We start from the raw sequence: 12,478 nt of genomic DNA on the forward strand, positions 1-12,478 counted from the left end.
GGAGTGTGGGAGGATATGGGCAGGTTTCTAGAGCAGTGGGCACCTCCAGTGTTTTGGAAATTCACCCCTGAACAACTGCGAAATCCTAAAAAACTGGTAGGATGCTTGAAAAAAGGGTGTCATGACTCCGGCAGTTCCAAAGAGACACAAATCACTGTAACGTGCTGGGGTCTGGCCCATGGCTATTGAGCTGCAATTGATACTGCTATCAACCTAGTGACAGACCCTGCGGCCACTCCGACCCCTACGGTGGACTCTGCAGCCGTTCCAGCTCCTGCTCCTGCAGCCACTCCAGCTCCTGTGGCTGGGTCAGAGAAATGAGCTGTAGCAGTGCAAGTTGCCCCCACAGAGAAGGTGAAAAAATGGTATAGAGATTCAGGTTGTTCAGAACGCAGAGAGTCTTCTGTTAAGTCTAGGTATAGAGAAGACGATGCTGGGCCATAAGGGTTTCAGGAGGAGGAAGATGAGGATGCCAAAAAATCAACAGTAACTACCTGAAACCTATACCAGCGTGAGCTACGAGATGTGTGAAAAGATTTTGGTTGTTGCATACATGTAGGTGAGCAGCTTGTCACCTGGCTGCTCCAGTGCTGGGACACTGGAGCCAATTGTGTGGAATTAGACGGCAGGGAAGCCAGGCGGCTGGGATCCCTTGTTAGAGATGCAGGCATTGACAAAGCAATTGCAGATGGAGCACAATCTCACAGCCTCTGGAGGCGTCTCCTCTCAGCTGTGAGGGAAAGGTATCCCTTCAAAGAAGAACTTGTAGGTCTAGCAAGCAAGTGAATCACTATGGAGAAGGGAATCCAGTACCTGACGGAATTAGCCGTATGGGAGGTGATTTATGAGGACCCAGACCTCAGACAAACATCCACAGATCCAGATGAAGTCAGGTGTACACGACCCATGTGGCAGAAGTTTGTACGGAGTGCACCATCATCATATGCCAGCTCATTGGCAATAATGGCCTGGAAAGAGGATGAAGAACCCACAGTAGATGAAGTGACTAAACAACTCTGGCAGTACGAAGAAAGTCTCTCCTCTTCCTTACAGGCCTGTGTCTCAGCTGTGGAGAAACTTTCTGAAGAGTTCCACCAACTTAAAGAGAATCTATCTTCCTCCCCACCTGTACAAACTGGTCTCTCAGGTATCAGGGGTAAGTGTTCATCCGCACAAGGAAGATGATATGGTGGGTACACACCCTGTGGTTTTACTTACGAGACCATGGAGAGGACATGAGAAAATGGGATGGAAAATCTACCACGACCCTAGAGGCACAGGTATGTGAGTTGCAAAAGAAAACAATCGGGGAAAAAAGAATTCTCTGAAAAGTTTGCTGCTCCAACTTCCAGCAGACAGTCCTTCAAATACAGAAACGAAGAAGATTCTGACCAGCATTAGGGGGGCCCTGCCTCCAGCCAGGGGGAGGATAGGGACAATCGAGTTTATTGGACTGTGTGGATTTGATGGCCTGGCATGTCAGACATACAGACGTATAAGGTTTTAGTAGACACCAGTGCACAATGTACTGTAATGCCATCAAGCTATAAAGGACCAGAGCCCATCTGTATTTATGGAGTGACAGGGGGATCTCAGCAGTTGACTGTATTGGAGGCTGAAGTGAGTCTGACTGGGAATGAGTGGCAAAAGCACCGCATTGTGACTGGCTCAGATGCTCTGTGTATCCTTGGTATAGACTATCTTAGAAGAGGATATTTCAAGGATCCAAAAGGGTTCCAGTGGGCTTTTGGCATAGCTGCCTTAGAGACAGAGGGCATTAAACAATTGTCTACCTTGCCCGGTCTCTCAGAGGACCCCTCTGTTGTGGGGTTGCTGAGGGTCGAAGAACAGCAAGTGCCAATCGCTACCACAACTGTGCACCGGCGGCAATATCGCACTACCCGAGACTCCCTGATTCCCATCCATAAGCTAATTCGTCAATTGGAGAGCCAAGGAGTGATCAGCAAGACTCATTCACCTTTCAATAGTCCCATATGGCCAGTGCGAAAGTGTAATGGTGAGTGAAGACTAACAGTGGACTATTGTGGCCTGAACAAAGTCATGCCACTACTGAGTGCTGCAGTGCCAGACATGCTGGAACTCCAGTGCAAACTGGAATCGAAGGCAGCCAAGTGGTACGCCACAGTTGATATCGCTAATGCATTTTTCTCCATCCCTCTAGCAGCAGAGTGCAGGCCACAATTTGCCTTCACTTGGAGGGGAGTCCAATATACTTGGAATTGGCTGCCCCAGGGGTGGAAACACAGCCCTACCATTTGCCATGGGCTGATCCAGTCTGTGCTGGAGCAGGGGGAAGCTCCTGAACACCTGCAGTACATCAATGACATTATTGTGTGGGGTGACACAGCAGAGGAAGTTTTCAAGAAAGGGAAGAAAATAGTCCAAATCCTTCTGAAAGCCGGTTTTGCCATAAAACAAAATAAAGTCAAAGGACCTGCACGAGAGATCCAGTTTTTAGGAATAAAATGGCAAGATGGACGTCGTCAAATCCCAATGGATGTGATCAACAAAATAACAGCTATGTCTCCACCAACTAACAAAAAAGAAACACAGACTTTCCTAGGTGTTGTGGGGTTTTGGAGAATGCACATTCCAAATTACAGTCTGACTGTAAACCTGCTCTACCAAGTAACCTGTAAGAAGAATGAGTTTGAATGGGGCCCTGAGCAACGACAAGCCTTTGAACAAATCAAGCAGAAAATAGTTCATGCAGTAGCCCTTGGGCCAGTCCGAACAGGATCAGATGTAAAGAATGTGCTCTACGCCGCAGACAGGGAGAATGGCACCACCTGGAGCCTCTGGCAGAAAGAACCTGGGGAAACTCAAGGTCGACCCCTGGGGTTTTGGAGTCGGGGATACAGAGGATCTGAGGCCCGCTACACTCAAACTGAAAAGAAGATACTGGCAGCATATGAAGGAGTTCGATCTGCTTCGGAGGTGGTCGGTACTGAAGCGCAGCTCCTCCTAGCACCCCGACTGCCGGTACTAGGCTGGATGTTCAAAGGAAGGGTCCCCTCTACGCATCATGCAACCGATGCTACATGGAGCAAGTGGGTTGCACTGATTACTCAGCAGGCTCTAATAGGAAACCCCAGTCACCCAGGAATATTGGAAGTGATTATGGACTGCCCAGAAGGCAAATACTTTGGGATATCATCAGAGGAGGAGGTGGGTCGCGCTGAAGAAGCCCCACTGTACAACCAGTTACCAGAGAATGAAAAGAAATATGCCCTGTTCACTGATGGGTCCTGTCGTATTGTGGGGAAGCATCGGAGATGGAAGGCTGCTGTATGGAGTCCTATGCAACGAGTTGCAGAAGCTGCTGAGGTAGAAGGTGAATCGAGTCAGTTTGCAGAAGTGAAGGCCATTCAGCTGGCTTCAGATATTGCTGAATGAGAAAAGTGGCCAGTTCTCTCTCTATAGTGTTTCATGGGTGGTACCAAATGCCTTGTGGGGATGGTTACAGCAATGGAAGCAAAACAACTGGCATCTGGGCTGCTGCATTGTGGCAAGATATTGCTACTCAGGTGGAGAACCTGGTTGTAAGGGTATGCCACATAGATACTCATGTGCCCAAAAATTGGGCTACTGAAGAACGTCAAAACAACCAGCAGGTGGATCAGGCTGCTAAGATTGAAGTAGCTCAGGTGGACCTGGATTGGCAGCATAAAGGTGAATTATTTATAGCCCGATGGGCCCATGACACCTCAGGCGATCAAGGTAGAGATGCAACATACAGATGGGCTTGAGATCGAGGGGTGGACCTGACCATGGATGCTGTAGCACAGGTTATTCATGACTGTGAAACATGTGCTGCAATCAAGCAAGCCAAACGGTCAAAGCCTCTTCGGTATGGAGGACGATGGCCGAAATATAAATATGGAGAAGCCTGGCAGATTGATTACATCACACTCCCTCAAACTCGCAATGGCAAGCGCCACGTACTTACAATGGTGGAAGCAACCACTGGATGGCTGGAAACATATCCTGTGCCTCATGCCACCGCCCGGAACACTATCCTGGGCCTTGAAAAGCAAGTCCTATGGCGACATGGTACCCCAGAAAGAATAGAGTCAGAAAATGGGACTCGTTTCTGAAACAACCTTATAGACACTTGGGCCAAAGAGCATGGTATTGAGTGGGTGTATCACATCCCCTATCATGCACCAGCCTCCAGGAAAGTTGAACAATACAATGTACTGTTAAAGACTATGCTGAAAGCAATGGGCACTGGGACATTCAAAAATTGGGATACGCATTTGTCAAATGGACTCATCATAGCCTGCTTTACTTATCTTTGTGTTCCATGGGTTCAAACTCATTGGGTACCACCCAAACGTATTTTATCTGCATGTCTAGTCCTCCGCAAAGCTAGCTCTAAAACACCTGGAAGCAGCCTGAAAACGCAATTAAGATCAGAACATCTACTGTTATCCTCATCTCCTCCATTGCCAAGGCTTATTTTATTGGAACACCCATCTCTCCCACCAGAATATTGTGAGAATTGCTTCTCGTGTGGAGCAATGGAGGTACTTCCTACGAGCAGCAAATGCATCCTCTTCTTTCGGAAGATCAGGAAGCAAGGGAGATCTTTGCAGGTCCTGTTGCAGTTTGCTGAATCCATACAGATTAAGCTGACGAATGAAACTTTTCATACTCTCCGTCTCACAAACTCTCGGAGGTCTTGTCCTTCCCAGCACTTCCACTTTAAACATTTCCTCGTCGATCACAATATAGTTTCCAGAGTGACCCCACCAGATGGCCTTAAATTCCTCACTTTCAGCCAGTTGCCAGAGTTTCTTTGGGAAGCTGAGGGATGAGAAGACGTTGCTGTTGCCAGCGTTCTCCTCAGAAGAATCATGAGGAACGTGTTTGGTCTCACGGTCATCAGTGAGAGCTTGGGGATCTTTTTCTCCCCTTGTGGATGCTGCACGAGCATCACAAGCTGCTCCTTCATCCTGTCCCAGGGGCTCAGGAGAAGGGGAGTCCAAAGCCTCAAACAGCTCGTCTGGAGCAAAACCGTATGACGTGTCTTCTGGAAGTGGCTCCTGTTTAATTTCATTGATCTCATTGTCACTCGAGTTTCCATCTGCAGCCATTTCTGCGAACGGCTACTTTTGGTCCTGCCAGTCAGCAAGCGAGGCTCAACGGACTGTCTGGGGGTTCTGGTGGGGGAAGCTCAAACGTCACCATGACGCCCCAGTGTCATCACGATGATATCACAGTGTGGCTCTGGCCGGAGCAGCCGGAGCAGACATGTTGCTGGTCCTGCAACATAGCTATGGCTGTTTTGACTCAAGAGCCAAGAAGCAAGTAAAGCTATTTAAGGGGATCACTCCTCAGCCGGCCCTTGCTTCCCCTTCCCTGTGTGGTCCCCTGAAGAGCCCCCTTCTGGCCTCCTTGATGTCCCTCTGGGTTCTCCAGCTGGGGAGGGACATCAGTCTCCCAGGCAGGCAATGTTAACAGAAGCAAACAGCAATCTCTTCCCAGTTTGTCACCGTTTCTTGCAAATGCTTAGTGACTTCAATAGTGCTGCTTCAGCAAGGTGATGCTCTGCAATGCCAGTGCTCTGCCAGAGGCTGCTCTGTAGGTCCAACTAGAATAAACACTACATAATGCCAGAAACGGAAGATGTGCAACCCCTCGTTTCTTGATTCGCTTCCTATGCTTTGATTTGATTTGATATGTTCGCAATTTCGAAAGCAAGCCAACACCATCAGTGTGTTCTCTTAGCCTTTTAAATCACACCCCTCTCTGCAGAATTCTCTTCATGTACCCTCGCAATGACAGAAAAGACTACAAAAAATGGTTTTCTGCTTGAAAGGTAAAAGCAGTAAGCTATTTCTGTAAAGATTTAATAGAAAGTATAGGCCTTTTCTGAGCCACAACATCAACCAAGAGTTCAATGTCGTACTAATTTCAGAGGCTGATGGGTTCCATCAGTTTAACCGGATAAACTAACCACACCTTTTATCTTATATGAAGATGTTAGTCAACCCACTCAAGTTTTTAGATGCGTGCACAGGTATGTTCTTATCCACTTCCTACAGGCCTGAGCAATAAGCTTCAACAAAAGAAGCCTTCAGTGCCATCCTGTCTGCGTATCACTGAAGTACGCAACACAGATGCCACTTCAAAATCTCTAAGGTCCTGTGCGAACAGCACACCCCGTCTGGAAGAATTTCTAGGGCCTTCTTGCCAACTTTTTTGTATCTTTCACTCACCTGTGCAGCAAACAACAAATATTTCACCTGGCTGTGCATTCGCATTGCTTCTACCTCTTTGTAAAAGGGCCATACAGCATAGACAAACGAAAAAGCTTCCAAGGGAAGCAAACAATCACAAGCTGCAAAAACATACGGTGCTCTTCTCCATACACCTCTGACTAAAAATTCGTTTGGAAGGAAGCAGACTATTCACAGTTCTATGACCAACGGCAGTCTGAACTCAGTCTCCAGAACTGCAGTAACAATAGAGCTTGCATCTGAGACTGATAATCCCAGCCTCAGAAGGTCTTAGGCTAATTCCCAAAGGACTTGATCAAGAAGAAGCAGAAAGTTAGTTCCGTGTCCAGCTTCCTGCTCTTGCATGTGGGAAGCCATCACAAGCATTTTTGCAAGGGTGCTGGACCTTTAAAAGAAGTCACTCATCTTGGTCACTAACATCTCACCTGGATTGTAGCTCCTGGTTTGTCCTGTGCATCCAGTATAAGCTCCCTAATTTAAGATATATCTAAAGATACACTAAATGCATGAAGTAGGAAAAGAAAGCAATACGGATTAACCTAACTGGGTAATTTCTCTAAAAGCCAAAAGTACAAACACCTGTGAAAAAAAAATCACAAAGAACCGATCTCCCATGTTGCACCTCCCATGCAACATTCGTCGGACATCCTTGTTATTGGTTCTGTGCTATTTTTACAGTGTGCAGAGGTTTCACTGTCAGTTCTGCAACATGAGAGAAGCCTGGGTTTAGACCTTTAAGCTGAATTCACATATGTGTATCATACGAACAAGATCTCTACATTACAGTTGAATTCTACTCTTTTATCCACTTAGGGACTACACCGTTCCCACCATTTCCCCCTCTTCCCCCCCCTTTTTTTTTTTCTTTTCCCAGAGTGTAATAGCAATACTCCATTCTTGAAAAGAACTGGAGCAACTGTCACCTTATGGCAGAGAGTAATGTGCATGACTTCATTAGATTAAGCAACTAGTCTTCAGATTTCTATTTTTATTTTTAAATCAGAATGGAGACTTCCATACCAGTCCTACTTAGACTGCATACATTAAGTAAGTACATACATTACTACTGCTTTGAAGATGCTGTCCTACAGGTGGCCTGCTTTCTTTCAGGGTGATCAAATAGTGGAACAGGCTTCCTTGAACTGTGGTTGATGCCCTGTGCCTTCCTGTGTTCCAGAGGCATTTGGGCAACGCCCTCAAGAATATGCTTTAACTTTTGGTTAGCCCTGAAGAGGCCAGACAGTTGGACTCGATCTTTGAAGGTCTCTTCCAACTGCACTATCTTATTCCAGGAAAACTCACTTCCAGCTCTCTCCAGATAGTAGCAGCATCATTTCTAACAAAAAAGCTTGGCCAGATGATTATAACCATTTTGCTCATTGATAAAGGGGAAAAAAAAATCCATTAAGCAACTGTCACTTTGCACAGAAATACTGATTCCATAGGTTTGGGGTTTATCTTACACATTAAAACATTGGCCTTGTTTATAATGTAATTATCTAAAATATTTTTTTGTGAAATAACACTCGGGAGTGTGTTACATTAAGGGAAACTCCTTCATTTCTGAATACGCAGTTTTCTCTTCAGAAATATTGGTACGTAATTTAAATAATCAATACTGAAGATCATGGTTTTGGTGCATGTGTCAGAACGCAGTCTGGTTACATTCAATAGGACTGTCTACCAAGTTATCATCTTTTATTTTCTATAAGTCTTTTCTAGGTCTTTTCTGTAGGTCTTTTTTGTAAGTCTTCCAGAGAGCAGTAAGAGAGCAAAGAGGACACAGTGACTGTACCAGTTAGTACTCCAGTGATTCATCAAGACTTAAAACTTTGTCATTTTTTTTACCATATAGTTCACATCCTCCATGCCATCATCAGGTTGTAGCTACTTCACTCGTGCAGGACATACAGGAGCACTTCTTTTTTTCCAGGTAGGAAGCGGAATGGTTAAATGATGAAATGCTTCCTGAAAATGTTGCACTTGTCAGCCAGGAAGCCCGTGGCTCTTTTCCTGTAGGGTCCTCTCACTTGCCAGCTCTACATCACGCTAGGTGGAATGCCAGGCTGGACTTCAATTACGATGCCCCAAACAGTACCCATTCATATTAAAAACATTTCTGAGCCAATGTATATACTTTGGTGTTACTCTCCTGCTGTGGTTTAACCTGGCAGGCCGCTAAGCACCGCACAGCCATTCGCTCATTCCCCGACCCTCGTGAAAGGATGGGGGAAAAGAACTGGGAAAAAAAAAACAAAAAAACAAAAAAACAACAGAACTTGTGGGTTGAGACACTTGAATTGGACTTGAAAAGGAGCGAAAACAATAACAACATCAACAATAGCAATAAAATATATACAAAATGAATGGTGTACAATGCAATTGCTTACCATCCACCAATTGATACCCAGCCAGGCCCCAAACAACACCTCTCCATCCCTGGCCAAAACCCAAAGTTTTGTTGTTCTGCATGATGCCATATGGAATGGGACATCCCTTGGGCCGGCCTGGGTCTCCTGTTCTGGCTGTGTCCCTTCCCAGCTTTTTTTTTGAGCGTCTGCAGCCTCCTCGCTGGCAGGGCAGCACAAGAAGTTGATGAGCCCTTGGCTCTGTGTAAGCACTGCTCTGTCACAGCTGAAAAACCAGTGTGTTATCAGCAGCATTCTGATCCTAAATCTAGAACACAGAACCACACCAGCTATTTAATTAAATATTTTTCTTGCTTTTCCTGAGAAGGATCTCAAGTATTGTTTATTATTAAAACAATACTTCTTCCATAGTATTCATTTTATTATTAAAACAATACCTCTTTCATAGAAAGTCTAGCAAAGTAAACAGTCTTTCAGATTCCACTACTTTGGACTCCTCACATTTCTATCTACAGGAGTTGTTTATATTTGGGATTTGGAGTTACTTTCCTCCAAAATTAGCAGAAGGAAATTCAGTGGTAATTGCAGGTTTTGTTCCCTTAGTAAGGCTAACTGGAGGTGAAGCCGTAGCAGATGGGAACCCCACTGGAGAAAGTAAAGAAAGTGTGGGAGACAGAGGGATTTGGCCAACCTCTTTTCGGTGGTTTGTGGGGACAGAACAAGGGACAACGGCAACAAAATGGACGACAGGAAGTTCCGCAACAACGTGTGAAAGAACTTCCTCATGGTGAGGGTGACGGAGCGCTGGGACAGGCTGCCTGCGGAGGCTGTGGAGCCTCCTTCTCTGGAGACACTCAAGGCCCGTCTGGACACCTACCTGGGCAACCTGCTCTCGGGAACCTGCTTTGGCAGGGGTTTGGACCCGATGATCTCTTGAGGTCCCTTCCAACCCCCACAATTCTGTGAGTCTGTGACATTCCCTTTCTGAGTCTTCCATAATTCAAGTGGTGTTATTTAATTACTCTCTCCTAACTTTCCGTTAGAAGTCATCATGAGGAAGAGCATCCTCGGTGCATGTGGCATGCAGACATTATCCACTCTTTTGCTCTCTGTGGCTAAGAACCTAGAGAGCTGGTCTGTTGTGGAAAACGATCAAATTGGTGTTGAAACAGTTGCTTCTACTTCCTTTTGAGAGACAAAATACAAATTCAACCCGAGATTTCCCCATTTAAAAATAATACCAAAAAGACAACTGGAACTGGAGAAGTTTTATTATTCAAGCAGGTCAACTCCAGAACAATCAACCTATGAACTAACAGACTGTGAAGCTGTAAGGGGGTGCTGCTATCCCTGCTGTGTCTAGTGGGTCCCATGTGTCTAGTGGGTGCCATTCTGTCGCCTGCAGCTGCCCCGTCTTGGTCGCAGGTGCAGGTCGGGCAGTGTGGGGCTGCCAGGCCCCGCCAGCTGTACGGCTGCAAAATGGCTGCAGCAGAGGCTGCTGCCAGCAAGGCCACTGGAAGGAGTGGGTGACCGAAGGGAGGCAGGGCAGCCGAGGGAGCCTTCGGAGCTCCTGCGTTTGGGCACAGGGCTATCTGGGAAGGTAGGACGTGGTGTGGGGAGGGAGCAGGAGCGGCAGCTGAGGTCTGGCTGCTGCCTGCTAGCAGCAGGGAGGGGTCCAGACGCTGCTGCTTGTCCCTGCCTGCTGCTGCAGCAGGATCTGGCAGGTTGGGAGCAGCTCCCTGCGAGGCTGTAGGGGCACCGCTGGCTTGAGGGGTGGCTTTTGCCCAGTGCCTGGGGACCCCGCGGGTGCCGCTGGCTGTGTGGCTTCTGCTGGAGTTGCCGCTGCCAGCGGGTCCTCCTCATCCATATCGGCATCTCTGCACCCAGGCTGGGCATATAGGCGGCTGCTGGGGCAGCTCTCATCCAGCCCCGCCTGCAGGGCTTTCCTCTTCAGGGCAACTCGTTGCTTGCAGTTCTGGAGCAGGTGGGGAGAATCTCTCTTGAAGCTGGGGTTATAGTAGTAGAGTATCTAAAAAAATGCAAAGGAGAAGTACTTGCTACGTGTTTGGGACTGAGAAACAGCAAGAGACAAGAACTGAGGATTGTAATTGGTAAAGGCAGTCATGGGTTAGAAAGATCTATTGGTCAGTTTAAGCCTAAAGCTTAGGCTGACTAAAGCTTAATGATACAGTCCTGATGATACAGTTCTGGTACGTTGCAAATGCCTTAAAATAAATGGACTCATCATAGCCTGCTTTACTTATCTTTGTGTTCCATGGGTTCAAACTCATTGGGTACCACCCAAACGTATTTTATCTGCATGTCTAGTCCTCCGCAAAGCTAGCTCTAAAACACCTGGAAGCAGCCTGAAAACGCAATTAAGATCAGAACATCTACTGTTATCCTCATCTCCTCCATTGCCAAGGCTTATTTTATTGGAACACCCATCTCTCCCACCAGAATATTGTGAGAATTGGTTCACGTGTGGAGCAATGGAGGTACTTCCTACGAGCAGCAAATGCATCCTCTTCTTTCGGAAGATCAGGAAGCAAGGGAGATCTTTGCAGGTCCTGTTGCAGTTTGCTGAATCCATACAGATTAAGCTGACGAATGAAACTTTTCATACTCTCCGTCTCAAAAACTCTCGGAGGTCTTGTCCTTCCCAGCACTTCCACTTTAAACATTTCCTCGTCGATCACAATATAGTTTCCAGAGTGACCCCACCAGATGGCCTTAAATTCCTCACTTTCAGCCAGTTGCCAGAGTTTCTTTGGGAAGCTGAGGGATGAGAAGACGTTGCTGTTGCCAGCGTTCTCCTCAGAAGAATCATGAGGAACGTGTTTGGTCTCACGGTCATCAGTGAGAGCTTGGGGATCTTTTTCTCCCCTTGTGGATGCTGCACGAGCATCACAAGCTGCTCCTTCATCCTGTCCCAGGGGCTCAGGAGAAGGGGAGTCCAAAGCCTCAAACAGCTCGTCTGGAGCAAAACCGTATGACGTGTCTTCTGGAAGTGGCTCCTGTTTAATTTCATTGATCTCATTGTCACTCGAGTTTCCATCTGCAGCCATTTCTGCGAACGGCTACTTTTGGTCCTGCCAGTCAGCAAGCGAGGCTCAACGGACTGTCTGGGGGTTCTGGTGGGGGAAGCTCAAACGTCACCATGACGCCCCAGTGTCATCACGATGATATCACAGTGTGGCTCTGGCCGGAGCAGCCGGAGCAGACATGTTGCTGGTCCTGCAACATAGCTATGGCTGTTTTGACTCAAGAGCCAAGAAGCAAGTAAAGCTATTTAAGGGGATCACTCCTCAGCCGGCCCTTGCTTCCCCTTCCCTGTGTGGTCCCCTGAAGAGCCCCCTTCTGGCCTCCTTGATGTCCCTCTGGGTTCTCCAGCTGGGGAGGGACATCAGTCTCCCAGGCAGGCAATGTTAACAGAAGCAAACAGCAATCTCTTCCCAGTTTGTCACCGTTTCTTGCAAATGCTTAGTGACTTCAATAGTGCTGCTTCAGCAAGGTGATGCTCTGCAATGCCAGTGCTCTGCCAGAGGCTGCTCTGTAGGTCCAACTAGAATAAACACTACATAATGCCAGAAACGGAAGATGTGCAACCCCTCGTTTCTTGATTCGCTTCCTATGCTTTGATTTGATTTGATATGTTCGCAATTTCGAAAGCAAGCCAACACCATCAGTGTGTTCTCTTAGCCTTTTAAATCACACCCCTCTCTGCAGAATTCTCTTCATGTACCCTCGCAATGACAGAAAAGACTACAAAAAATGGTTTTCTGCTTAAAAGGTAAAAGCAGTAAGCTATTTCTGTGAAGATTTAATAGAAAGTATAGGCCT

At 46.9% G+C, this 12,478-nt stretch overlaps 1 protein-coding gene across 1 annotated transcript; it reads right to left on the reverse strand.

The window, feature by feature from the left end:
• Positions 1-10,921: 10,921 nt before the first annotated feature.
• Positions 10,922-12,328, reverse strand: LOC311214501 (uncharacterized protein). Its single transcript, XM_084295098.1, has one exon. It carries the CDS (start codon positions 11,701-11,703, stop codon positions 11,068-11,070), a length of 636 nt encoding a protein of 211 aa, XP_084151224.1. The 5' UTR covers positions 11,704-12,328; the 3' UTR covers positions 10,922-11,067.
• Positions 12,329-12,478: the final 150 nt, after the last annotated feature.

Source organism: Netta rufina, assembly GCF_964035555.1.
Source record: "Netta rufina genome assembly, chromosome: 14".
NCBI classification, from domain to species: domain Eukaryota; kingdom Metazoa; phylum Chordata; class Aves; order Anseriformes; family Anatidae; genus Netta; species Netta rufina.